At 39.0% G+C, this 27910-nt stretch overlaps 1 protein-coding gene across 1 annotated transcript; it reads left to right on the plus strand.

Moving 5' to 3' along the window:
- Positions 1–9482: 9482 nt before the first annotated feature.
- On the plus strand, positions 9483–19636 carry LOC107091378 (sodium/calcium exchanger 1-like). Its single transcript, XM_015385244.1, has 4 exons — positions 9483–9604; positions 10814–10889; positions 16783–18189; positions 19115–19636. Exons 3-4 carry the CDS (start codon positions 16834–16836, stop codon positions 19634–19636), a joined length of 1878 nt encoding a protein of 625 aa, XP_015240730.1. The 5' UTR covers positions 9483–9604; positions 10814–10889; positions 16783–16833.
- The last annotated feature ends 8274 nt before the right edge of the window (positions 19637–27910 follow it).

Genomic DNA, 27910 nt, shown 5'->3' on the forward strand with positions numbered 1-27910 from the left:
CTGCAAGTTACACAATGACGTCTTTATTCTAATAATTCAGGATTACAGAAATCTAACATCTATGCAAAACACTACACGCTATTGGAAAATAAACACTAGGTAGTCTAAGTGACTGGTTTAAAGGAAAAGAATAAAACCCTTGGAGCCCGTTTAACTGGCTTCTGAGATTATCCAAGATAGGCCAGATGTTAATATATTCAATAATGTCCGTTTGGAATAGCAGCAGGTATGATAATAACAACAGTGCAATTAAACACGTAAATATATTCAGCTTAAATGATAAATGGTTAAAAATGCATTAACAACACCAGCATGTTATAACCAATCTCAAACAGCAGCAGCGGTTTGGCCTCTTACCGTCTCACCGGGTTCCGTTGGCTATCGAAAGCAAGGGCGTCCCTCTGCAGATAGGCCATGATTGCTATCAAGGTCCTCACAAAGGGGGGAAATCCAAACAGCGTTTAGCTAAAGATATCCCCGTCTCACCCAGTTCAACGGGTGCTATGCACGATGGGTCACTGCGATCTGTGACTTTTGACGCAGGAAAACAAAAGCTATTTCCAGTTAGCTTTCTTTAGTTTTTCACGTGAAATATGGGCCTCTCCTAGCCTGATAAACCAGGATAAATGGGAGATGAAATTATTTTGGCTGCTGGCAGATGGGGCTTGTTTACTAGGCTAGGCCTCTCCTCGAAGGCGATGAAACCCAGTTAAAGAGGTTGATTTCCCTTCCGCGCTTGGATTGAAACCCTGAATGACATAGGGGTATTTCCTGCTGGGATTCCAGCCTTCTGGTCAGCTGATTGGTCCATGACTGAGCTGAATGTGCCAGCACTGGAAGTTGCAGCTTTTGTCCATGGGGGAAGCCAAAATGAACCAAAACTGAAAGTTATTTACTATTGCTTTAAGGGGGGCTACAATTTGTGTTTAAATCTGACTTTACTTAATTTATTGAATATGTTAAAATTTTCCTTTCTATTCTGCACTGGACACGTCTAGAGATACGTCCTGTCGATGTGTCAGAATGTAGCTCTTAGAGCTTAACACCAATAGAGAGAGGAGGAAAAAGGCAGCTCCATGAGTTAAAAAGTTTTAGGGAAAAGTCCAAAACCTCACAAATAACTGGCATGAGAGCAACCAAGCAAAAAAAAGGACTGAGGCGGCTATTAAAACCAACAGGCGAGTCATGAGCAGAATTGTCGACACAGTAATTCCCGCTGGGTCTATTGCGCTGTAACGTCACCATTTTCTGTCAGAAAAACGGATCAAGCCTATTTGTGACGAGTGACAGAGCTAAATGCATCAATTTCTCAAAGGACAGGAAGTCAGTAAATCAATGAGTAAATCAGCTCCAGTATATTTCAAAATAAGACAGCATATTTTGCTGATGATGACAGAGAAGACAAAATATGCAGTCAGCGTGAAGACAGCCTAACAATAGAGACTTGTAAAGGCCACTAAGCAGATGAGGGCCTGATGTGACTAAAATATAAATCATACAGGTGTAACCAAACTGGAAAAGCATCAAAAACAGAACACCACAACAAATAACAACATTAACCTGAACCTACAAAAGTAAGTAATAAAGCATCATCTTGGAACATGAACAACAATTATCAGACACAATAACCATCCATTTATCTTTTTCCGCTCATCCGGGGTCGGGTCACGGGGGTAGCAGCTTCACTGGGGAAGGCCAGACGTCCTTCTCCCCAGCCACTTGAGCGAGCTGGGGAAAATCCCAAGGTGTTCCCAGGCCAACCAGGGAGGCTTCCAGGATGCATCCTAACCAGATGCCCAAGCCATCTCAACTGGCTCCTTTCTGGAGGAGCAGCGACTCTACTCTGTTTCCTCCCTAGAAGCCTCAGCTCCTCACCCTATTTCTAAGGGAGAGCCCAGACACATTAAAGGGGAACACCGTTTTTTACATTGGCCCCTTGTTCTTTCTTTATTACATCATGTTCTACTTACCCATATGATTTTTGTGTCATTTGGAGCTGTTCTGAAGATATTCGGTTTCGAAATCCAAGTAACGTCTTCCTAGTCTTCCTATGAGGAACAAGCAAAACTGTTAGCAAAAACTAAACTGTTCATAATTTATTCTTTATGGTACGCCAGCATTCATGACATGTAGGTGAATCACTGTCCCCCAGACATCCGCGGTTTTATTTTTTATATTTACATTTTCTTAAAACAAGGCAGAGTGTGTATGACGTCATCCGCTCGCCGGACTGGAGTTGTGACAGGCAGCCAGGGCCACAGGCGGCTACGCTCTACCATCTCTATTCATTCGGCTAGCTAAACTGAATCGTTCCATTCCATTTTGAGAGCAAGATCGTCTGTGGTAGTAGCACTAGACATTTTCCAGGCATGTGAGTAAAACTAGCAGTAGTTCAGCGGACAGGTTAATTGAATGGTAGCCGGCACGCACGGATGACGTCATACACACGTCATACACATAGTTTAGTTTGTGCCTTCAACTTGTTGCACATAGGAAGACTAGGAAGATGTTACTTGGATATTACAAAACCGAATATCTTTGGAAAAGCTCCAAATGACACAAAACTCATATCGGTGAATAGAACATGATGTAATAACGTAAAATCAATGGGGCCAATATAAAAAATACGGCGTTCCCCTTTCAGGAGAAATCTTATTTCAGCCGCTTGTATCCAGGATCTCTTTCTTTCGGTCCTGACCCAGAGCTCATGACCATAGATGAGGGTAGGAATATAGACTGACCAGTAAATTGGGAGCCTTACCAGGAACCAGTAACAAAAAAGAAAGTGCTGAAAATTAGTCCAAAAGAAAAAGATGACCCAAATATCCATAGATCATGACAAAGAATTTTGGGGCCAGTGGGGCGTTTGTCTATACTGCATCTAACTTTTCAAGAAATGTGCTTCCAAATGTGCTGCTACAGCAAAGCATGCATGGTGTAAAAGCTCTACTTACTATGCTGAGTGCTAGAGTGCTTCTAAAGGGTTGAACCAATTTGATAGATCATGACATTATTTACGTCACCTGTGGAGATTTTAAACAAGCTGATGAAGAATACAATGGCCAATTCTTTTTTTTTTTTACTCTGTTCATGCAACGAGGCAGTAAAAAAAAACATTTGCATCAATTTACTCCGAGCAACACCTTCTCCTCACCAAAGCTAAAGGCACATACATCACCATCTGCTCCCACCTACAAGCAGAATAAACCAACTGCACAAAAGGCACTTAGTATTTCAGATCATAAGGGAGAGATAGTCCGAGAGGTTTTTGGTTTTCATTGATCATTCTAAGAGTATGCAGATATTCAGCTGAGTGTTTTGCAGTCACCTGTTCATCTAAACACTGTGATGTGTTGAAGAGATGCATCACCACAGGTGACAGTACAAACCTTTTCTCTGGCATCAGAATGCAGTTTGAAACTGACTCCTCTCTGCAGGAGCACTTCTCTCTGCTCAGCTGCTCCTTCTGATTCCTCCTGCAATCCCTTTCCTGCAGCTCTCAATCTAATCTCCTTTATTTTCCTCCAAGGTTTGACACAATTATCCCTTCCAGCCTTCCCCTCATAATCATAACAGGCAATCATGCACCTATAAAACTAAATGAATATTGCCTAAATGACAGCAATATTGCTTGCACCACTGGTGGGCTACTGCTGCTTAAAAATGTAGGCCCTAATATTTTGAGTTAAAGCAGGTGGATTTTTAAAGATGTAGATATTCTGGGGTGTTTATATCCAAATATGATGACATTTTTACACTAAAGAGCCATAAATAATGTGTTTGACGTATAAATCAAATGCATTTGAACAGTCTGATATTAGAAGTCTCCATAAAATGACGGATTTTAAATGTGCACTTCAAGTCTTTATGTAAGGATATGAAGGTTTGATCTTAAGTGATAAGATATTTGCTAAAGAGCTTCTTTTTTTATTTATGCTGATAAAGTTGTTAATAATTTTCAGAATGTTAATAATTTGATTATGTTCACAAAAATTATAAATTTAGCATCAAATTTTCATCATTTTCTTTTCCTGTTGATTCTTTGGCAATTCAAAAAATTGTTTCCCTTCCTTTCATTCTTAAGGTGTAGTATAAACTCATGCAATGCCACTTTTAAAAGGATTTGTCTCATATTAACACAATTTCCAAGTGACCAATCGTCACCTTACACTGAACTCTATTTAACCATCTTCACAGCTTTCATCAAAATAATGAAGAGAGTCAGGAGATGAGTATGTGTTGTGACTTTATAATGTTCATGTTTTTCTGTTTTTATTCCATTAAATAGAACATATTTTAGCTATCTAATATCTTTTTGTGTAAATTACTATCTGAGAAATCAGAGGAGCAGCCCTGTCTTTCTAATTCAGATCAAGAAAATATTACCTGTTGAAAGCAAACAGCAATTTGAAATATTTATCTGTTTAGATTCTATTTTAGATAATGTAAAGATTTTACTGAGATTTTATGTCTTTTATTACTTAAAGTATTAAATTTCTGTCCCAAGTAGAGGTTTGATGAACTTGGGATGAATTACTGCGGTTGGATCTGCAGAAAAAGGGGCTCCAAAGTGAGACGGTGGAATTCAAGAAAACTTCACTTGAGTCATGAATCCATGGAGAACCAAAATATCTGTTTGATTTTATTCAGGAAGTTTCATTTTATTTGTTTTTTTTCTGCATGATCATTTACTTACATACAAAACAGTGTATTTTTATTGACGAAATGCACTGATTTAATTATCTGGTTCAAGGCAACATGCATTAAACTGTCTATTACAATTATGCTAAATTGCTTTAGATGTTTTATCTAATGTGAACTTCCTGTCACATATGGTTTAGGTTTTCAGAAGATCTCGACCTAAAGTAGCCCCTCAGACTTAGAGTTCTTAGAGCTCTGCATGTATTTACTGCAAACTGTTTATTTATAATTCCAGTGCCTAAATAAAAGCTAATAGAGATTTTTTTTGCCATTACCCAGATTTTTTAACCATCAATAACCAGGGATTTCTTTCTCTGAACTAGTGTGATTTCCCTTATCTGGCTTGACGCTAATACAGTCATAGTCTCGTCGGCATAGATAGGGTTGCATAGTAAGGCATTGGTAGGCAGCAGCGTGGCCATAAACCTGTCACATTGTAATCCCTGTATTATATAAAGCCGTGAAAGACTATACGTTTATTTCATTCACCTTGAATTTCGCACAAGCTAATTTTTAAGAAACCCAATTTATATGAACAGCTATTTATTTATTCATGCATATTTTTATTAGCATTTGCATCCAAATACATTTAAAAGATTTGACCTAGGAGCCATGGCTTCTGTTTTACTGACTGTTCAATTCATTTCAATTCAGTTTATTTATATATCACCAAAACATGTCATCTCAAGGCACTTTACAGTTCTCCAGATCATAAAGTCAAATTGATTCAAAGTTTTCTATCTAGGAAAACCAGTTGATTACATTGACTCGAAGGCAATCCCTCACACTAAGCTTGTAGTGACTGTGGAGAGGAAAAACTCCCTTTTAACAGGAACAAACCTCCAGCAGAACCAGGCTCATTGTGAGCGGCCATCTGCCGAGGCCGACTGGGGTTCAAGGAGACAGAAGCGGAGATACAAAAGGCAACTGTAAAAGGCGGCACCGTCCAGGAAACACACAGCCAGGCAGACGAGCTCGGAACCAGCTCCCATGTCAGAGGATGAGCCAGTCACAGAGACACAGGACTACACTGAAAAAGAGGCTCATCTGCAACATCTATAAACAGAGGTGTTAATGGCAGCAGCGCAGCTGATAATGTACTTCTCTCCAGGATGGAGTCACAGCCAAACAGGAACAGACGAGGCAAAGCTACTAAGAGAAAAAGCAGAGAGAGAATAACGTTAGAGCTTGAACTAATAGATTCTGTAGAGTGGGAGAATAGAGATAGAATGAAGCAGAAAGATGAAAAAGGAACCCCTGTGTCCTCCAGAACTCTAAGGCTATAGCAGCATAACTATAGAGATAACTCAGGATAACCTGAGCCACTCTAACTATAAGTTTTATCAAAAAGGAAAGTTTTAAGCCTTGCCTTAAAAGTAGACAAGGTGTCTGCCTCACGGACTAAAACTGGAAGTTGGTTCCACAGGAGAGGAGCTTGATGACTAAAATATCTGCCTTCCATTCTACTTTTAGAAATTCTAGGAACCACTAGTAAACCTGCAGTTTGAGAGCAAAGTGCTCTGTTAGGAACTGTTCTGTTCTTTGTTTGGAGCTAATATGCTATAAATATAGTGAAATTTGCTAAATTAGAACAAGCGCTCAAGTGAATCCTAAGTACCTTTATAAGAACTGTAACCTTAAAAAATTTTTACTCTTATCGAGCCAATAGGTTTCTATATTAGTAATGCTGGGTTTTATTGTTCTGCCATATTGTTATCTTAAATTTTTGTTGTTATTTTGTTCTAGACTGTTACTGAACTTACTGACTCGTTGCAAACAGCTTGATCAGTTTATGTCAGGATCTTGGTGCTGATGTCTGGTCTGATTACTAATTTCCTTCACCTGCTTATCTCACCAAGGTTCTCATTACCAATCATCTGATCCACCTGTCTCAGCCTCTTTTTAACCAACCCTCAAACCAGTCATCAGTGCCAGATTATTCAAGCCTTTGTTGAGAGTTCTTTGTGTTCCTGATTGCATGATCTATTTGTTCTGTCTCTGGACCTCTAAGCCTGCCTGTCCCCGTTCTGATCTGTTTGCCTGACCCTGCTGGATTTCTGCGATTTCTGTTGACCGAACATGGAACTGTGTCTTGACACTCTTCTGAATTTCCCTTTGGCACCTCTCCAGATCTCTGATATCTTGGCTCTGACTACTGAGTATGTCTTCGACAGCTTTGGCTTTGTCCTCTGGATAATACTGCCTTCCTTCATCTGCTCGGTTCGGATCTCCTGCCTGTACTCCGACCTCTGGGACTAAAGTGTCTACAGTAGGACTCTCTGGGTGGCGCCCGTTGCTTCTTGTTGGCAGCCTACCGGCTAGAACCAACTTCATCCTCTGGGCTTGGACTGAACTGTAAGACCAGGTTAGAGACTCACACATTCATTATCATCCATCACCAGATAGACCTTGTCACTAACCTGTGTTCTCCTCCTACAAAGGTTCCCGCCTTAGACGACGACGCTTTTCTCTGCGGTTCCGTCTTAAATAAGCGTTTTGTTAAATCTGTCTTTCCGCATCAAACACTGGGTCCTTTCGTCCTGAGCCGGATAGTTTGTACTTTTCATCTGAATTTACAATTTTTGTACTGCCATTCATTTAACTAGTTGCATGTAAGCAAACTTACTAAAATTATCACTTGTTTTCTTGATTTAACTAGTGTCACTGTTGGGAAATAGTGTTTATTATGTAGCTAACTGATGTCTTCTTGTCTTTGTATGAACAAAAATTAACATAATAATGTTTATTTTTAACCTCAGATGCTGTCTAGCTATACTTGTTAAAATAAAGGAAGCTTTAATTGTGCATTTGTTATGGCAGTTTTCTTTTATAATGATTGCATTAGTCACTGACTTAAAGTGGAAAGTGCAGTTTTGTTTTACATCTTTCATTCCCTATTCATTTCATTACAAATATTTAGCAACATTTTTTTTTTTCTAATTCAACCATTTGTGTGAATCTGTCTGGAGTCAGTATTGAATATTAAAGCTACAGTATGTAATAATTACAGGGATATACAGTCAGAAATGTAATACATTATACATAACTATGTTATGTATAAACTATGCTCAGCCTCTTAACCTTAATATTTGCGTTGCCTTAGAATTCGTTATTTATAATTACATAGGAGCGGGTCTCGCAGCCATGGAGGCAGACATCTTTGCGGTACGGCAGCGCAGAGCCAACAAACTAGCGATTGCGAGATCGCCCATTACGCTCGAAAGTAACTACGGCAAGTTGAGAGAGATGAACTGAGACGGTACTGAACACACAGACTAATGAAATACTATCTGTAAAATTATCTATGTAAACAAACCTCATCACTTAAGAAGGTAGGTGATGCGGACGTCGTGGAAGACATTTTGTCCCGTAATGCTCGCCATACTGTTGGGGGGGAGAAGCGGTGGGGGGGAGATGTTCATGTTGCTGCGGCCTGCAGTCTGGACGTTAGATGTCGTTGAAAATTACACACTGTAGCTTTAAGTTTATAATATAGCCAGAAGCCTCTTTTTTTCATTTTTTAATCAAGACACAAAGCATTTTACTGCTAATGTCTAACTCTCTTGCCATCACTTTATTGTCATTTTAGATGCAATTCAACCGTTTTTCCAAACCATGTTTTGTTTTTCAAACTACCTCTCAAACCTGTAGCAAATGTTAGGAATAATTATCATCCTTCATGAGAAGGCTTATTGAACCTTAAGATACCTACTTTGTTATTGTTCTTACCCCTAGTAAGCCTATGATCCTATGAGGTAAACATTGTCATGTTGTGTTTAAAATTCTGCAAGAGTAACATTAGTTAAAGCACCAATTCCTTTTTGTAAGAATAAAAGTAGTTGTCTTTACTGTGTAAGTCACAACACTGTGGCAGTAAGAGCAGCAGGCCACTTAAAGCATGGACTGGACATTAAATAATGACAAACCCTATCAGAGAGTTGAGGGACATATTACTGAAGGGTGAGAACAAACAGGAAATGTTTTTCTGTGCACAATGCTTTTGAAGCTGACGACAACAATGAGCCACAGCTTTGTAAATCTCACCAAACCATTTTGCTGCTAAACTCCAATTAAATAATGTTAAAGTTGTAATCTGTTTAACAAGAACGGTTATTTAAAGAGTGATTACTACAGGCAAAAAGAACTGGGAATAAGCCTTGAGGCGTAAGCACCTTCTGGGGGCAGCAGTGTACATAACGAAAACAAGCTTATTCAAGCTTTACTCCTTGAACTCTGTTATTTGTAATCTGTTATAACCAATTAGATTTAGTTTTATTAAAATAATGCAAGTAATCAAACCAGCTTATTTTAGGCAGCTATTTAAATTTATTGACAAGAGAGAGTTTGGTCTTATATACAATTAGGATCCTGCAGATATACATCTAGAGTAGGAAAACTGTATCATCAACCTTTTAAAACCTTTTTTCAGACAAACTAAAACCATCTAGTCGATAATTACTAATGGAGCTAATGGTTGTTAGGCTCCAAATAGTAAAAAAGAACTACAGTTAGCCCAGCCACATGCTGTATATCCAATATATTTAAATACTTTAGATTAATTTTTAATCAGATAAGACTGATTGAATTCTGATGAAATAAAATAAATAAAAATGAACATTCTCTTTGCATTTTTATAGAAAAAAAATCATTATTTGGTCAAGTTTATTTTGTTTCTACACCTTATGGCGCCTCTTCTGCACAGAAAGTCAGTTTTTGTATTTTTTTTTGTGTGGAGAAAATGAGTTTTGGGTGTTAATTTAGGGACGGGATTGAGACTTCGTTTTATCTGCGCTGTATTCAACCCTCAGACAAAAACATCCAGAGCAGATAAAGCATCAACATCTGGGGGCTCTAAAGAACACTTTCCAGTTTTCCCCACCAGGTTAACTGGTCTACAAACACGGTGGGTGTAATGGTGTTAATTTAATTTTTTTTTTTTTACAGTGAAATTCCCATTCATTCATCCTGATGCGCAGTCAGGACGACCAGCCTTGCATGTAGCGCCGCTTGTGAACGTCTCCTCCCCTGTTTCTGCAGTGTTACTGCCTTTTTTTCTCGCTCATCGCTCCTTGTGCCAACCCTGCCCACACCGCAACAGTAAGACAAGCTTTCTATTTGCATCGCACCACAACTCCTTCCCTCTGTCTGCCACCATCACTCCGCTTGATGCATCTTGTCCTGCTCCGTGTGGTCTGCGTCCTCTCGATTCTTCTCCATCCATTCACGCCTACTCTGTGCGGTCCTTGGTTCTCCTTTGCGTTATCCAGCTCAGACAGAAGCGCGAAGGGTTTCCCCCCCACACCGATTATTTTTTCCGGATTTTAAAAGGAAAATATGTGTTCCTTTATTTCTTCTTTTTTTAACTAAACTGAATAATTTGAAGAACATCTTTCATATTCTAGCAGAGTGAAAGAGGATAGAGCCAGGAATTTATTTTATTATTTTTACGCACCAACCATCGCACGTAGTGTGGAAGAAAAAGACTGAATTTGTGAATTTAGGAATGAAAATTAAACATTTAGCTTCAGGCTAGGTTTAATAATGGTGATGAAGAAAGCAAATAAATGGGAAGAAGTGATCTGACTGCCTTAAGTTTGCTGAGGTAGGGTAACTGTCAGGAAAATATCGAGGAAACAGAGTGGGAAGCGACGCGTCATTACCAAGACAGCAGCGCAACAAGCCAGGAGCGTTAGACCAGACCGCTCTGTGGATGGCACACAGGCTGTCTTTCCTTTCAGCGCTGGGGTGGTGCGGATTGGACACAGTGCGACCAGGATCCAGCTGGCTTTCTGGGCTTTCTGTGAGTATCCGTGCCACATCTGTGCGCACCGATCGGACCGCTCTGTTTGGCTTCTGGGGAGATCATCGTCTTGTCTCTGCCTCCAATCTAACTGTTGTAGATCTCTGTTGTCACTTCGCATTTTTACCCGTCGTTAATGTGCAATTAATGGTTTTTATATTTTTGTGTTTTTATTTTCTTTTAAATCTGTTGGATGAATTTAAGTTTTTAAATAATCACAATAAAACTCCATAAGAAACATCTGATCAATACACAAGCGTTGTGCAACATTCCCTACAATTTGTTAATTACAGATGAATTGTGTTTCCACAGAGCAGCATGAGGGAGAAGTTTATCTCCTGAGGCAACAACTTCTACACAGGGCTGACTCGCTGACAACTGCATCCAGGTGAGTAATGTAGTAATAAAATGGAATATAATACAACGAAATAAAGCAAATCTCTACATGGAACTGTTTTTTTTTTTCTTTTTTTCACCCTCCTTTTTTCTATCATTGCCCCTGTTATCAAAAGCCAGTGGAGAATGTTTCCTGAAACTGCATTTCATTTTCCTTTGACTGCGCGGTTCGGGAATTCCTGTACAGATGCCGATAATTGCATTAGCACCCCCTGGTAACAAACAAATCCATCTTTTATTCCAGCTTTGCAGTTGGAAAATTGGAGAATTTGGAACGCCCTGTTTCTTTTTTACTTTGGGAAATGTATTCAGCTGGGTAGAATATCATGAATATCACATCAATATCTGTGTTTATCCTCTAGTTAGTCTGTAGTATTTTATCCTTTGCTCTTCTCAATGTTATTTATAGAATGTAGCTCTGGGGACTCTGATGGTCACAACAAATGGTTGTGTGGGTAAACAAAAACACCATTTAAGTTATTATTTGACCATTTGTTTTGAAGTAATGTTTTACCAAAGAATTGAAAAGTGATTTTTTTTTTTTTTTTTTGAGGTGGGGGGTCTAATTCAACCTGGAGAGACTCGTTCAGAGAAAATTTGCAATTAGAAAAGCTTTATTGACATTAAGGCAATAAGTTATTTGGTGCTTGGTCCCCAGACACTGGTGGTAGGAGAAGCCAAAAGCTGAGTGGGACTGAAAACAGTCTGAGGATGAGGGAGGAGATGAGTGAAAGATTGCTGGCATTTTAGAGGGCGGTTAGGCAGCTAGATGAAGGGGATCTTGAAGGATGATTGGCTTCGGAGAAGGCACGGTCCCGGCATTGATTGGCTGAAGTCTGAGCAAGGGACATCACGGGTGGTCCAGGTGAAGCTGATAAGAGTCTTCCAGATTGAATTTTCAGTTACGCTTCATGTGTTTCTCATATAACAGGTTTTACTGCACCATGCAGCCTAACAAAGTTTCACAACATTTGGAAGAGAAACAATCCCGAAGCATCACAGGTCCTACACCACACCTAACAGTGTGATACTTTACTTCAGATCCACAAAGAGGATTTGTTGCTTAAAAGCTTGATCAAAATCTAATCTGACTGAAGCACACAGGTATTAAAATCTCAGTATCTGAAAAAAAGAGTTCAGATACTGCTCAAATCAAATCAAATTCAACTTAGATTTTATTTTTTTTTATTTTCAAACAGATCAATTTACCAAGTAGCCTTGATGAATCTGTTTAATATGCATTTAAAAACCACAAAAATAGAAAACAAACAGTTACTACCTATCCTGATGAATTATGGTCTCAATTTAATGCTTTATGTATTTTTTTAAGTATGACATGATATTTGTAAGGCTATATTTTTTTTTAATTTTAAGTTTTTTTTTTATAAATGGCTTAATAGTTGCCTTCAAGTTTGGACATGGACATGCAACATTTGCAAGACTTTTCACGGTTGTTGTTTTTTTTAAGTCTCTTCTAGCTAAATGTGTCAGGTTGGGTTAAGATTTGAAGAGGACCCAAATGTAGAGACTGAAGCTGAAATGGTTTCTTGCAGATTTAATAACAAAAAGGGTAACAGAAGCAAAAATCCACAAACATAATCCACAAAATCCAAAAATACTGAAAACCAAGAATACTCACAACAAGGGCAAATAAATGACGATGAACCAGCAGTGACTGAGCAGGTCGGTGTAAATAAGAGAGACAGAAACAAAGACCAGACTAATCAGCAGATTGGGAGAAGGTGTGGGCAGATGAAGCTAGGGGAAGAAAGAGTGAAACAAGAGGGCAACAGAGGGCAAGCAAGAAATATCTAAGAACACAAATACAATTAAAAATAACTAGAATAACACAAAATGGAAATAAAACCAATGAAAACTCAAAGATAAAACTTAAACAGAACCAAAACCATGACAAAATTTTACTCAGCATAAAATTTGTTTTGTTATTTTGTTTATAGTTTGTAAGCTGTTAGGTTTTCCTTTGATCGTTTATATGGATCTTTAGGTTCTGTGTAGATCAAGTTTCCACTGCATTGTTCCCCATTAAATGGGGCTTTCCTGAAGCACAGAAGATGCACATTTTCCAGTAAAATAGGTTCTGCAGCACATCCGACTTCCATATTTCTGATGTCAGGAGAGAAATCTGTTTTCTATTATCCCTCCTAGACAACAAGTTTGCATCTGGACGGTATCTGCTGATTGATAGAGAAATGAATCCAAGATGTCACTCTATGCAGCTCTAAGCTTGGGTCAAAACATTTACTTCATTTAAAAACTTTTAACACATCTCTACCTGGGGTTCACACCTGTAGATGTTTTATAAATCTTGTAACGGCTATTTTGTTTTTCTTCTTTTTGTTACTAGTGACTTCCTTTTCCCTGAATAGCAGAGATGACATTTAGGAAAACCGTCAATTCTTACTGTGACTCAATACAAACACACATGTACTCAAATAGACTCTAAACAGCAGCCTGCAGGCATCAACATGACTCATTATGCACAAGCGTTTTATTTGCTGACCTTTGAACCTCTGCTTGGCAGATTGGAAAAATGTTCAAGGATGAAATAATCACTGTTTAACCTGGGTTCTATTTGTTTTTAATCAAACTGTTATTTTAAAAGCTGAAATTAATATTTTTTTAATGAGATCTTTCTGTCATATCCTGTGGATTCACCAATACTTTTAACCATGATGTAAATCCTGGTTTTCCATAGAGCTGGGATTCAAATTGGCATTTGGTATTTCTTTGTTAGAATCAACAAAATGCAAGAAGGACTGCGTTTTTTATTACATGCAATTGTGTTGACTTGAGAAAAATCCAGTAAAACAAGAAACAAGCTTGAATTATCTCTTGCTCTGGGGGATTTTGTGAGGAGCATTGTTGGAACACATAGACTCTCTCTGCCTCGGTACTGGAGTCAAAAGAAGTGTTTCATTTCAGCATCACTACCAGTTGGAAAGCTTGCTTTTGCCATAGAAACGTCACCCACTCACACATTTGTGAAGGCTTGTGTGCCAGCTGAAAGAGGTTGCATTTGATTTTATGCATCTGCAGCTCATTTTAAGTGACTGGAGAAATTTTACAGTTTTTTTGCTTTGCAACCTCTGTCCATGGTGCTGAATCCATTCCTTTTGACATTCCCTGATAAGTAGATAGACATTGTTAAGCTGTTGCACGAAGATGCACAAATGCAGCTGTTTGGCTTTTGTTGTTTCTGTTTTTTATGCATTGCAACCAAAAAAGATCTCTATTTGTGCATCTGTGTTTGTCTTTGTCCCACCTGAGAAATGAAATCTTGAAGGGAAACATGCTCTCCTGTTAGTCAGGTCAGAGTGCAGGATGCTGCTATCCTCTGCTGCATGCCAATGAGAGCCTGTCTCTACATAAAGCAATGTGCATCTTCTCTGCTGTTGATAGAAAAACCTATTTTGGGATGGAGATGGCCCTAAATCTTTGATTAGGAGGCGGCGGGTTAAATTAATTGACATTTCTTCGGCTGTTTCTCACTGCTCACACCGCTGCAGATGTTAATTCCCTGGGTAGTATTGACGCCGTAGCCTGAATTGTTCACTCAAAGCTGTTAGAGCCTGCCAAGAAAGCCACTGTAGGATTATTTTAAGGTCTCCCCTGATATTGGTTATTTAAAGCACATAACCAGAGGTGTTTACTACGCTTTAGCATTAAGCTGTCCTTTTCATGCAGTTTTCAAGAGCTGCAGGGATTGTTTTCCTTTTAAATAATAATGTATAAGCTTGTCCAGGGACCAAACCTCTTTTCTTGTTTTCTCTTAATACCAAGAAGGATTATTTCGGGATTCTTATCTAACTGTGGAGTGTGCAGTGGACTTAGTCACTTTCCCCCTTGATACTACATGTGCAGGTTTTAACATTTTTGCAGCTTCTCTGCACACAATGGCTACATTATATGTGTAGGAGTCTAACTGGATTGCTCAAAAGCAGTGAGTCAACCTTCAGTAGGTGCCAAAGTTTTTGCCTCCCTGTGCCTGGACCCAGCAAACTGTTGGATCTCATATGATTTTCATATAAAAAGCATGACTCGGATTGCTTTAATAATGGGGAACTTTACTATGCAGCGGTAATCCTAGAACTAAAAGAAAACATTCAGTTTAATTGTCATTCTACACCTGCAAATTCTTCCACATTATTTTTATTTTGTGTAGAGGGTTGTGGTTCTCTGCATGAGCTGCAGAGATCCACAACAATGTTGGAGGACTTTTTCAGAACTATTAACTATGCAATTCCCACAGATTCTCTATATGAGACAGTTGCAAGAAGAGAAAGTAAATACACTGCTATGAAGTTAAATTTAAACTATGCAACCACTCATGTAGAAACCAGACATGTAGGAAATGGTGATCTGGACAGACCAACATTTTTCTATCTAAGATGGAAAATTGTATTTCTGGCAGAAAAATAACAGCACGTGGGTGAAGCTAATATCATGACAGCTCTGGAAGAAAAAAATGAATAAACTAAAGACTACAAAAGATTTGATACTGAATTTGGGCTTCAGCTTTCAACTGAAAAACAATAAGAAATACAGAGCCTGAGCTACAATGAATCAAAGCATGATTAGCATGGCCAAGTCACAGTCTACACCTACATCTAATTAAAACACAGGGACTCAAGGACTGGATTTATTTCAGCCAAACTACAATGATTTACCATTCTCCTTTTAGGCCACATTAACTACTCTGTTTGGCTGTAACATAAAATATACCTCAAGAGCTGATATCCAAAGAAGGGGAAAATGTACATATTAAATTGAGCAGGAAGCACTTCCAAACCTATTTTTGCGTTCATGGCTTCATTGATATGTGAATCATATTCTAATAATCCAACTGAAACAAATCTGAAACTTAACAACAATTTTGGTATTTGGTAAAAAGAAACTGCTTATCAAATGTAAATGAATTGTTTCAATTGATCTCAGGTAATTGAAGTAAGTTTGCCCAAATAAATTTATATCTTATACTTATAAACTTGAAAACATACGTTTGATCAACTGGATTCAATTACTTGTCATCAATTGAAACAATTCATTTAATTGGATCAGTGTAGAACAATGACAGTTGATGGAGAGAGATTATCCGTGCATGTAAACATATTTATCAGAAATAACAAGAAATAGAATAGACCAACAGAAATTAATTCATCTGGATGGGAGGCAATCATTACACAATTAAACCAAAGCAAAAAAAATGACAGAATCGTGACACTACTATGACATGAAAAATAGTCAAATATTTCCAGTCACCAGAGAACATCCGTACAGTAGAGCTGAGTCTTGTTTTATTGAATTATCATGGGCCTACATTGTTTTGCAGTATATTACATCAGCCAGCCGTTGAGATGAGCTGTTGGAGATCAAATTTAGGAGTTTAGAGCCTAATCTGCTTTAAATATGACTGTGACTGCTTCTCTGTTGGGGGGTGATGGTAGAGGCAATAAACAGACAAAGACAACTTTCCCATACTTTTTTTTTTTTTTAACATTTTTTTTGTATTTTATATTTAACTCTAAGTTTAGTTATTTTTACTTTTTTTCTCTTCTTAGCTTTGTTTGTAGCACTTTGACAAAGCTTACTTATTTTCATGTTCTTTTGCATTCACTTTTAAACTTCCTCACTCAGTCAGTTCATTTCCATAGGACACATTTCAAAGCGATTTGCAGGTCTTATCCTTTTCATAAGCAACCTTTATTGATCAACTACAACACTTCTACTTATTGCACGTGCACGTTTTTGCACTTTGTATATTTAAAAATCCCCCCAAAATGTAATTAATTCCAACCATGAAAACAAGTTTATCTAAAGCCTTTCCTAAAACCATAAACAAAAATGTGTTTTCTGTTTTCTTGCAGAGGTACTGTCTAAGGACTTTCAAATGTGACATATTACCGCTCCAACATTAGATGACTCCAAATATGATCATGACTTCACACAAGTGCTCCATAATTTTACTCCGGCCCGCCACTCCATGGATGTTTATCACCTTTTTATTGGTTCTTCTTCCTGGAGTCACTCATCTCTCCCACGGCAGCTCGAGCCATGAAGACATCAGCGACGCCCCGAAAAACTGCTCCAGCGAGGACAATTGTTCGGAGGGAGTGGTGCTGCCAATGTGGAACCCACAGAACCCTGCGGTCGGCGACAAGGTGGCCCGCGCCATTGTATACTTTGCGGCTCTCATATACATGTTCCTAGGTATGTCCATCATCGCAGACCGTTTCATGTCGTCTATCGAGGTCATCACCTCTCAAGAAAAGGAGATCACCATCAAAAAGGCGAATGGTGAAACCACGACGACCACTGTGCGCATATGGAATGAGACCGTATCGAACCTGACCTTGATGGCTCTGGGTTCCTCAGCACCAGAGATCCTGCTCTCTGTTATTGAAGTAGTCGGTCATAACTTTGAAGCTGGATCTCTGGGGCCTAGCACCATCGTGGGCAGTGCAGCATTCAACATGTTCATCATTATCGCCATTTGTGTCCACGTGGTGCCAGAAAGTGAGACCCGCAAGATAAAACACCTGAGGGTGTTCTTTGTCACTGCTGCCTGGAGCGTGTTTGCTTACATCTGGCTGTACCTCATCCTGTCTGTGTTCTCTCCTGGAGAGGTAGAGGTTTGGGAGGCAGTCCTTACCTTCCTATTCTTCCCCATCTGTGTTCTGCAAGCCTGGATTGCAGACCGCCGCCTGCTCTTCTACAAGTATGTCCACAAACGTTACCGGGCAGACAAGACCCGTGGCATCATCATTGAATCTGAAGGTGATGCCATGTTTACTAAAATGGACCTGGAGATGGATGGACAGGGTGCAAACTCACACAACAAGGATGCTCTGGATGGGATGCTGGAGGGGGTGGAGGAGGGTGGAGGCATGAGCGCCGAGCAAGACCAGGAGGAGGAGGCCCGTCGGGAGATGGCACGCACCCTGAAAGATTTAAAACAAAGGCATCCAGACAAAGATATGGAGCAGCTGATAGAGATGGCCAACTACCAAGTGCTGGTCCAGCAGCAGAAGAGCCGGGCCTTCTATCGTATTCAGGCCACACGCATGATGATTGGAGCAGGGAACATTCTGAAAAAACATGCTGCTGACCAGGCCAGGAAGGTAGTGAGCTGTCATGAGGCTAGCGGGCAGGAGGAAGATCCCAACACCATTTACCTGCAGTTTGACCCCTCTCACTACCAGTGCTTTGAGAACTGTGGTTCCCTGAAGTTGACGGTCAGTCGCCATGGAGGAGAGGCTGGCTGCACAGTTAAGGTAAGAATCCACAGCCAGTGACCTAGAGTCTTTCAGATTTTTGTCCTCTTAAAACCACACATATCACTTCGCCTTGATTGGTATTTTATATGTTAGAATATTGTTTCTCAATGGAAGAGAGAGGTAATCTTATTATGGCAATGTTCTGGGTTCAGTTTAGGATTCTTTGCCTCATTAGCTAAGGCTCACCAAAGTGTGCAACCAGTTGGCATCCTGGTTCTACTTATTGCTTTAAATCCTCCGGTGTTCAGTGCAAGCTCACTATGAATCCAGGTAAACTGTGAAGGCCTACGAGTTTTGTCTAGAGAGCATTATTAAACAATCAGCCTCATGAAGAAACAACCAATTGCTAACTTTTCCTCCCACCCAAACTGACAGGTTGGAGAGAAGAGCTTTAATCAGAAAAGCAGCTAAGAAAACCAAAGCAGTTCCAGAGGATCTGCATAGATGCAGCTGTCCACAGAGCAACTGTTAAAAATGTTGCCTTTACAGATGCTTTGAAATATAAGACTATTTTATGTCTGCCACAATTCATTAAACAGTTTCAGTATAGCTGGGTGAGGGACTTCTGGTCAGATTACCATGTTTTCTGGGTGGTATTAATTTAGCCAGTTGAGAATGAGTAGCAAGCATCAAAAATTAATACCAAAACATTATCTCCTGATAGTATGACTGAGGTTAAGGATTTTTACAAATTCAAGCAAGTATTGGTTCACAGCATACTAAGGCAGATTAACTGCAGGCTATAGTTTGAGATAGGAAGTTGCAGAAAGCAAATTAGTTTTGATGTCAAAATCTTCTAAACTTTCAGCGTTATTTTAAAACCAGCCATAACTGCTTAACTAATTAAATATTAACAATTCAGCATTTTGCTCAAGCTCCACTCACTAAATATTTAATGAAGTTTCTTCACTGTGGCACACAGGTGGACTACAGGACTGAGGATGCCACAGCCACTGCAGGCTCAGACTACGAGTTTGCTGAGGGCACTTTGGTCTTCAAGCCTGGCGAGACTACCAAAGACTTCACCGTAGGAGTCATAGACGATGACATCTTTGAGGAGGATGAGCACTTTTACGTGCGCCTCAGTAATCCCCGTATTGTCCACCGGGCTGAGGTCTCCATCCTGGAGCCCAACTCCATCACCTCCAGCAACAGCACCGTTGGCATCTCCTCACACGTTCCTCCAAAGGCCGCCCTAGGGAACGCTCCAGTCGCCACAGTCACCATCTACGATGACGACCATGCTGGCATTTTCACGTTTGAGAGCAGCTCCACCAGGGTGAGCGAGAGCGTCGGCAACATGCAGGTAAAGGTGCACAGGACGTCCGGGGCTCGGGGGAAGGTGGCTGTGCCTTACCATACCGTCGAGGGCACCGCCAAAGCTGGGGAGGACTATGAAGAGGTCTCCGGAAAGCTGGAGTTTCAGAACGATGAGACCATGTGAGCACAAATTCCTCTATTTTTGTCAATGCTGTTGCTCCACATCAATTCATTAAACATCACAGCCCACACAGTTAAGCTAAACAGTCCTTGCAGATTATTTTACAAAGCCTATTCTGGTAACGGATGCAGTGGCTATTTTTATGAGTCACAGATACCTTAGCTTGGAGAAATTTAGATCTTTCAGGGGGGGAAGAGGTGGGAGGATAAGAGGATATAGTTGTGCCACAGATAATGAAACAGTGTAGCAGATGTAGAAGAAGAAGAATTAGAGGCAGAGAAAGAGCACTCTGTGAACGAACAGAGGATTAAAAAGGCAGCCCGTTGGGATTTCCGCTGAGTGTCTGATGTTTCATTGTGATCCTGCATGATAGACGTCCCTGCAGAAAACAAAGGAAGAGCATGTGAAAATAGGAAGGATGAAAATCAGGAAAAGTGACTCTCAGAGACAGGGAGGGTTGAAGAAGCATCACAAACAGGTGCGTGAGATAATACCTGTGTGATTAATCCAACAAGAGATAAGAACAGAGGATCACACAGAAAGATTGTGCAACAAGCGAGCTTTGGGTCTGATGTTCTCCTGCTTTAAGTGTCTGGGTTGGCCCAGTGCTACAGTTAAAACCATATAATAAAAAAACACATGGCTTTTGCTTCCTCACTGACATTAATTTGAACTAAATCAAGGCTGTTTGAGGTTTTGGAAATCATAAAATAATCAACATTTTCTTTAGAATTCCATTAGATGCACTTTTGACACTGTATGTTTGAATATTCCTTCACTAGCTTCTTACTATATTATACTGGTAATTTGATTAATTCTGCCTGATAGAACCAATGTAACTAAGTTAGGCTCATGCTCCAAGGCTTTCCCTTAGAAAGAACATAATATATCTGAAACAACATCTCGAAAATACTGACTCCAACATATTTGATTAACTTTGTATCCAAGGTGTCGTGATATATATATGTATATACTGGTGTCCTCTAAGATGAGTGAGTGGCATTAAAGTACATGTTAGTACGTAAATGAATACTCAGAACTTTTAAAATGTTTATGTGAATTTAGAGATTTAAATCAAAATCAGAACAAATCTTTTTTTTTATGCATACACACCGTACAAACTTCATGCATACAAACACGGCAGCTGACATTAAAAAAAATTTAATATATGATTTTATAAATGTAACAATGACATATAGCATCAAATTAAAGTCATTTTATATCCTAGGAGGCATTGTCCATGGGGGGCATGGGTGTTGTTAATGAGGCTGCCTGCAGATGGGTAGAAAGTAAAGACAATTATTTAACTACCCTTGAGCATATTTAAGAGATTTTTCTTTTGGTAATCCACACTGACTGAAAATGGAAAATTGGATAACATTTAAAGGTATTGTGGAGGATTTTGCAAATCTTTTAAAAGACCCGCCAAAAAATGCACATGCACAACCCTTTACCTACCCCTGAGAGGAAACACCCATTAAACTAATACGAGAGAATGCACAAGTCCATTTCTGCTCATGTGCGCTCTGTTTACAAGTTACTGTTCTTATAGCTCATACAAGCTTACTGTGTCAGAACGTCCGCCCTAACCCATAAATCCTTTAATCACTATATAGAGCGGGGACTATATAATGTACTTTATAGTGAACTCAGTTAACTTACCGTTTGGACAGATGATCACTACCTTTTGCTCCCCGGTGGTCATGTAACTTCTCCACTGTACGGTGCCTACGCCATATTTGTTGTTAGTCGCCGCTGTCGAGTAACAACAGCCTACGACGATAGCAGGCCCCTGTGACCGCAAATCCCATAATGCTTTGCGAGGAGAGCTCTCAACGCAAAGCATCCCGGTATATATCTGCCTCTTCTGAGGCCTTTCTTTTCTTTTCACACACTTCGTAGTCACTTTTTTTCTTATGACCCTCTGCCATTTTCAAAGAACCGTGCTAAGAAAGGTGAGCTTAAATGACCATAGCTCACCACAGATATATGCCTGAAAGTGCACATGCGCAGAAAAAGATAGCTACAGTAACGGGATGAGCACGTAGGACTGCCTTACGTAAAGATATCACCAGAATAATTGAAAATTAGGAGGACCACTTATTTAGTTGATCCACCCAGAAATAAAAGATTGTCCTCTATACCTTTAATGTCAGACAGTGAGAAACAAACTGTTTAACTGTAACTACATGTGTTCTGTTTATGACTGCACAAGCAAAAAACTCTTTCTCTGTTTTTTTCTAATTTTAAATAGAAACAGGAACTTCAAACATGTCAAGCTCATATCAGAGCAAGTTACAGCTCACTGGAGGACAAAAGAAAAGAATAGAATGCGTCTGAGCGAGGAGAGTTTAGGGGCCGTGTGTAGGTGGATGGTGTGGGTCGGCTCGAGTGGGAGGGAAGCCAGGTGAATACATGGTGTCAGAGAGAAAACAGAGCTCACCTAATTCCTCTTCTTCGCCTCGCAATGGAGATGAAATATGCACAGCTTACGCTGTATGATTGTACCTTTTTATTTGCTTACAATTTGCACTATACTTCGGGTTCGCAATCAAGGGCATACTTGTGCTCTGAATCCACTTTAAACCTGAAACATCAAATAAAATGCCACTCCAAAGGCAAATTAAAAAGGAACTTCTTTGGCATCCAAAGCAATTAAAGATGCTGATGAGGGATCGAGAGAGTCCCAAAAGTTCTGAGCACACTGCAGACGGTTTCAGAGGCTGCAGATAATGAGTCAGGAGTGTATAACAATGTAAGATTAGAGTTAGGCAGCTTGTATCTGAAATCAAACATGAAGATGAGCTAAGGATTAAATCTTCAACTACTGAACCACGATCATCAGGCTACAGCAAGCCTGCAGAGACACAGGCATAAGCCTTATTTATGTTGGAGTCATGCTTACTTCAGCAGTTGGAAAGATGACGGAGTGCAAGATCAAGCAGTGAAGGACAGTTTGCCATCAGAAGCTCATGAGAAGAATTCAAGTTGCATATGTCAGGGGAAATGCCCAAGCTGTGCTCAGCTTTTCCTATGCTCCTCAGATTAAAAGGCAAAGCGAGGACGCACAGGCAAGCACCAAGGCGAATGTACTTTGATCATGAGTGGAAATCTATGATTAAAATCCCCAATGTCAAGAGCCTGGTCTAATGAAGCTTGCCCCATTAAGGAACAAGATCTTGATTAGGAGAGAGCAGAAGCTGATGTCCAGAAAATGTGAGTTTTCCCTTCAGTAAATAACAAAAGGGGAATGAACAGGAATTAATAGCTTTACTGTTTATAAGTATTTACTGGGGGCTGCAAAGTGTCACAGCGGGTAGAACTGCTGCCTTGCAGATAGAAGGACTGCTGCCTTGCAGATAGAAGGTTCTGGGTTCGATTCCCGGCCCGGGGTCTTTGTGCGTGGAGTTTGTATGTTTTCCCCTGAGCATCCATGGGTTCTCTCCAGGTAGTCCGGCTTCCTCCCACAGTCCAAAAACAGTGACTTTTAGGTTAATTGGCTATTCTAAATTTGACCTGTCCAGGTTGTACCCTGCCTTTCACACATTGCCAGCTGGAGATAGGCAACAGCACCCCTCGCAACTCCGGCAGTGATAAGCGTGACAGACAATGGACTTATTTACTGTATTTAAACTCAATGATAATTTTGACATTCTGTCACATTTCAAACACAAATTTTGATGTTTGCACAGGGAGACCTATACAATACTCCGAAATTAGACCAACTCAAAATATAGCATGTTTTCTATCGAAAACATGGTGGTGGTAGTATTATGCTGATTGGCTGGATGGTACTTAACATGCAGTCAGAGCTGGGATGAAAAGAGTCATATCAAAGCATTTTCATGTGTCTGAATGGCTCAGTGCAAAGCTACATCTGACTGAGAAGGTGGCAAGACTGGGATATTGATTTTCACAGGTTCTCCCCATCGGTTCTCATTGACCTTCAGCTACAGTATCTTGTGAAAAGAAAAGCCAAAAGATGTTAGGTTTGTGATAAGCAGAGTGGTTTAAAGGGTAGAGATGGTTGCTGTAAGGCTGCGGTATAGACTATGTATGATTCTAATAAAACATAAGCCCTTCAGCTTGGTTCTTTTCATGAAATGTCTGCATGCATTGTTTTCCTGCAACTATATGGTTAAGTTTTTCCTGTTGGAAAAACAGCCTGTCACTGGATTAGGAGATCCAACTGTATTTTGGGTTCATATCTAATTGTTTAAGTTACTCAATGTGGGAAGAGAGTTGCATTTTCTCTGCTGTAAATGTGAGTCTGTGGTGCTTGCTGCTCAGCAGGCTGCCAAAGTTCATGTTTCAAACAGAGCTGGCTTTTCTTACCCGATATTTCCCAAAGCCATCGGGACAAAGAGAAGACACTAAGCAGCAGGCCTCCGGGGCCCCTCCCCTCTGCATGTGTGTCTCAGGCTTTCTGCGTGTTCTTTTCTGTGTATGTCAACATTTGAACACAAAGAGGAGAAGGAAAATAGCCAAGTTTCTGAGCTTTTGATCATGAGCCAGGATGATTTTAGAGAAATAAAATTTATCATCTGAATGCGTCTCTGCATAAAATAGATTATTTTGTACAGACACAAACCTCCAAACTGAAATAAACAGACTGCGACATGGAAAACCATTTTGATTCTTATTTGTGGATTACTTTAATAATCTGCATAGACACTTTGAAGCTTGCATGCAGCATAAGCTTGCATCTAGTTTTTGTGTGCCACCTCAGAATGTGCAGCCATACACTCTAGTCAGGGCTGAAGTGGGTAATCGGAGCAATTACATAAGCAAAGATGAAAGAAATGTGGCGGGTTTCACTTCTTCAAAGTTGAGATGGTCTGTCTTGCTCACATCCAATGTAGTCTCGATCAATAAAGCTGTAAACCTTTTCTTAGCAAACAGATAATATGGAAGCGGCACAGTAAAGGTTGACTAAAAGGTTCAGGGCAGCTGCTTGCAGCTCACAAATCATGTTTCTTCCAGTCTCATTAAGGGAGAAGAAACGCTCTGCTTCATTTAAGCAGCGCTAATGTGAGGCAGCCATTCTCATAGTTTGAGCACACAGCTATCTAATTTTAACTCTCCAGGTAATTACCCTGCACTTTTTGGCTTTGTGGCACAGCTTCACACAGATGCGATTCATAGTTTAATTCAAAATGCAATATCTTATTAACTATTCAGGATTTCTGTTTGCTGCTATTATTCAAGACCCTCTGATATTTCTTCTATTACCACCTGAGAGCGAAAGATTTGTTCTTTTCCTTTGCAGTGAAGATGCTCTTGATATCAGGAAGCTTTTGCAGCTTTGCATGTGATCAGAATTAGGTTCAAAGTGACCTTGAGGTGTTCCACCATCAAATTTAGTCCGCATATTCATCTTTCTTTCAGCGTAACTTGTATTCACTTCAGTGTTTTTTTATCTTCCTTTAACAGTTTTTTTTTTTGGTTAGGACCTCAAAAATATTTTAAATACATTTTTCTTTAATTTGTTTCTAACATTTTTATGTTTATTTTAAGGAGTTGTATTTAATTTGAAGTTAAAATTACAGTGGCTAGCTCAGTATGTAGAAAACAGACTTTACTCCATCTTTTAGAGCTTAAATTGGGTCTTGAACTTTTCACATACAGCATGGCAGCAGCCACATATGTTTAGCCCTTTGACACTGGAAGTAAAATATTCATATAATTGTGATTTATACCGGGTTTCCTTTTTGGCCCATTTAAATTAAAAGGTTCTTGTCAAAGCTAGTATTGCTACTTTATTCCAAAGTAAATTTATACTTATTTTTTAATGGTAAAATAACTTTTTTTTCCAAATTGAAAAATTACGTTATAACAAAGCATAACATTTAGTTATGATCTTTTACAATTTATAGTTTAACTTTGATTGAATGCAGTGTATTTCTTTTCTAGTAAATCAAAATGTATACTTTCAACCATCTGATAAATTACATAAATTTTTAAAGTTGATACAAAGTATCTTTTTTTCAGTGCAATGTGAGTTCCAGTCAGTTGATTTTCCCAAGGCTGTCACAAAGCATTCCACCTTTTCTCTTGTATTTAAAAGCTAATTCAATACTGATCATGTGAAAACAAGGCAGCAGTGATGAGATGTGTAGAATAATATAAATATAGGACATCTGTTTTATTAAAAAGCCTTTAAGCCGAAGTCAGGATTCAGAAGCACTTTTTTTTGTACAGTATGTGATGATCTCAAAGACATGAAGTGAAGTATGAAAAAAAAAATTCTTTACCCTTCTTCTTCTGTCAGACCAATGCAATGGCATGGCAGCACATAATATAAATTTTCACTTTTAATGTTTTTATGCATCTTTGACACAAAACCACCAAAATGAATATGGTTTAAATGTTTCTTTTATGGTGATGGAGCGTTATTATTGAAGCCCTGAGTTGACCTTAAAAAATATATGTTGCATTATGACCAGAACTTCAAACTATTAGAGATTTCTCACTTTTAAAGTAAAGCAAAAACTAATCTAATATAAACTCATGGGGGCGTGCACTGTATACATGCAAGAAAACCTAGGAGTTCAAAACAACAGAAACAAAAGACTTATTGCTCCATATATAGAAAGTTAGTTTTCCAATAACTCTGCTCGGCTTCAATAGTAATCTACTAGACTTGTTTCATGGTCTCAATAGGGCTTTTAGTAGAAGATGCTATAGGAAAAAACCCAAAGATCTAGTTTGAAAAGACTACTTAGCTGTTAAGCAGCACAATCTGTTCCTAATAACCTCCATTACTGCTGTAACAAAGTCTCCTGTGGCAAGTAGGGAAGAAAAGAAAAATAACCCCTAATACTGTTGATTTTTTTACTTGTTGGACCTTTACTTTACAGCAGACTTGGGAAAATGGAAGGAAGAATTATTCTGTTTTAACATAAAAACAACAGTTCACATCTTAATTAGGTATTCTTTCCTTAAACAGACAAAAAGATGAATCCCAAAAATTCTCTCCTGACTACTGATGTCTATACTGGAATCATGCTTTTACACTAATTATAGTAGTCATTTAGGTGAATCCCGTGCTATTTATGTAGTGTAATATTCACAACCTTAAAGCCCAGATCAGACCAGAATGCAGCGTTGTATGATATGCAAACCTCCAATGTGTAAGGCTTGTGTTAAACTTTTTTAATGAGACATTTGGAAGTTTTAGTTATTATTTATATTGTTATCAGGAATTTTCCATAATAAAAAAAGACCTATGTCACATGTGGTTGCCAACATGCAAACCTACGTAGCAATACAGGAAAATGTGGGGCAGAAGCTTCAGTTGGATTTTTCTTAGGATGGTCATAATCAGCTCTGGTTTCTAAAAAAACAGGGCTTAAACCATTGAAGGCTACAATTCAAAACTCTATTCAAAAACACTTTATTAGACCAAAGGGGAAATTAAAGGTTGCAGTAACTCATTGGCAGTTTTTTAATGAGATGTTATAGGTGATAATAGCTTCCTGTATTTCTCTGAATTAGGGTCTACTGCTAGTGATGTTTCACTTGTAAAACACCTCAGCTCTCATTGACATTTACAATATTTGAAAATCATCCTTTTTAACATAAAAGTAATAGACTTAATAGATATATTTTTTATTATTATTATCAATAACTGTGCTCAAATAAAGCCCCATAGGAGGAGAGAGGTAATTATCTCAATAACTTATTGTTCATATGTGATTAAACAAGCAGTACTGAGGATTATTACAGGATCAGAGTTGGTGTCAAAAGCCTTTTCTGTTTCCTTCATTTTGAAATCACTTAATATTCATAGTAAATAAAGTTATTTTCATTATTTATAATCTCATCCATCCTGTTCTGCTAACATGTTCAACTATAGCACAGCCTCTCTGAGCTACAGATAGATTCAGAATAAAATTATTCTCCATACTCACAAAGATCTATGTACACTTAAAACTTGATTTTTACTTACCATCATGAACTCTCTTGCTATGGCATCTAACTTTGCTTACTGTCCAAGTTTCTTGGGGACTGAGATGTATAATATAAGATGTAAGGGGTAATGAAGAATCTCTGGCAATAATATCAAATGTCATTGCAGAGGGGAGGGAAAATTTATGTTTAAGGATTTAGAGAGTAACCAGTTATGAACTGTAGGGTAAAAAGGTTTGGGTTTTACTACAATAAAGAAATAAATGTTCTGTTAATTCCTCTTCTTGCTCACTTAGACGACATCTGTCTACAGTGAATTTATATTTGGAGCATATGAATTGGTTGGAAGGATAAATGTCATTTTAA

Source organism: Cyprinodon variegatus, unplaced genomic scaffold (assembly GCF_000732505.1).
Source record: "Cyprinodon variegatus isolate N-32 unplaced genomic scaffold, C_variegatus-1.0 Scaffold334, whole genome shotgun sequence".
Lineage (NCBI taxonomy): Eukaryota > Metazoa > Chordata > Actinopteri > Cyprinodontiformes > Cyprinodontidae > Cyprinodon > Cyprinodon variegatus.

Coding starts and splice junctions, on each gene's coding strand:
- LOC107091378 (XM_015385244.1), top strand. CDS start 16,834: ATGACTCCAAATATGATCATGACTTCACACAAGTGCTCCATAATTTTA. Junction 18,190..19,114: donor AGGCTGGCTGCACAGTTAAG/GTAAGAATCCAC, acceptor TGTGGCACACAG/GTGGACTACAGGACTGAGGA.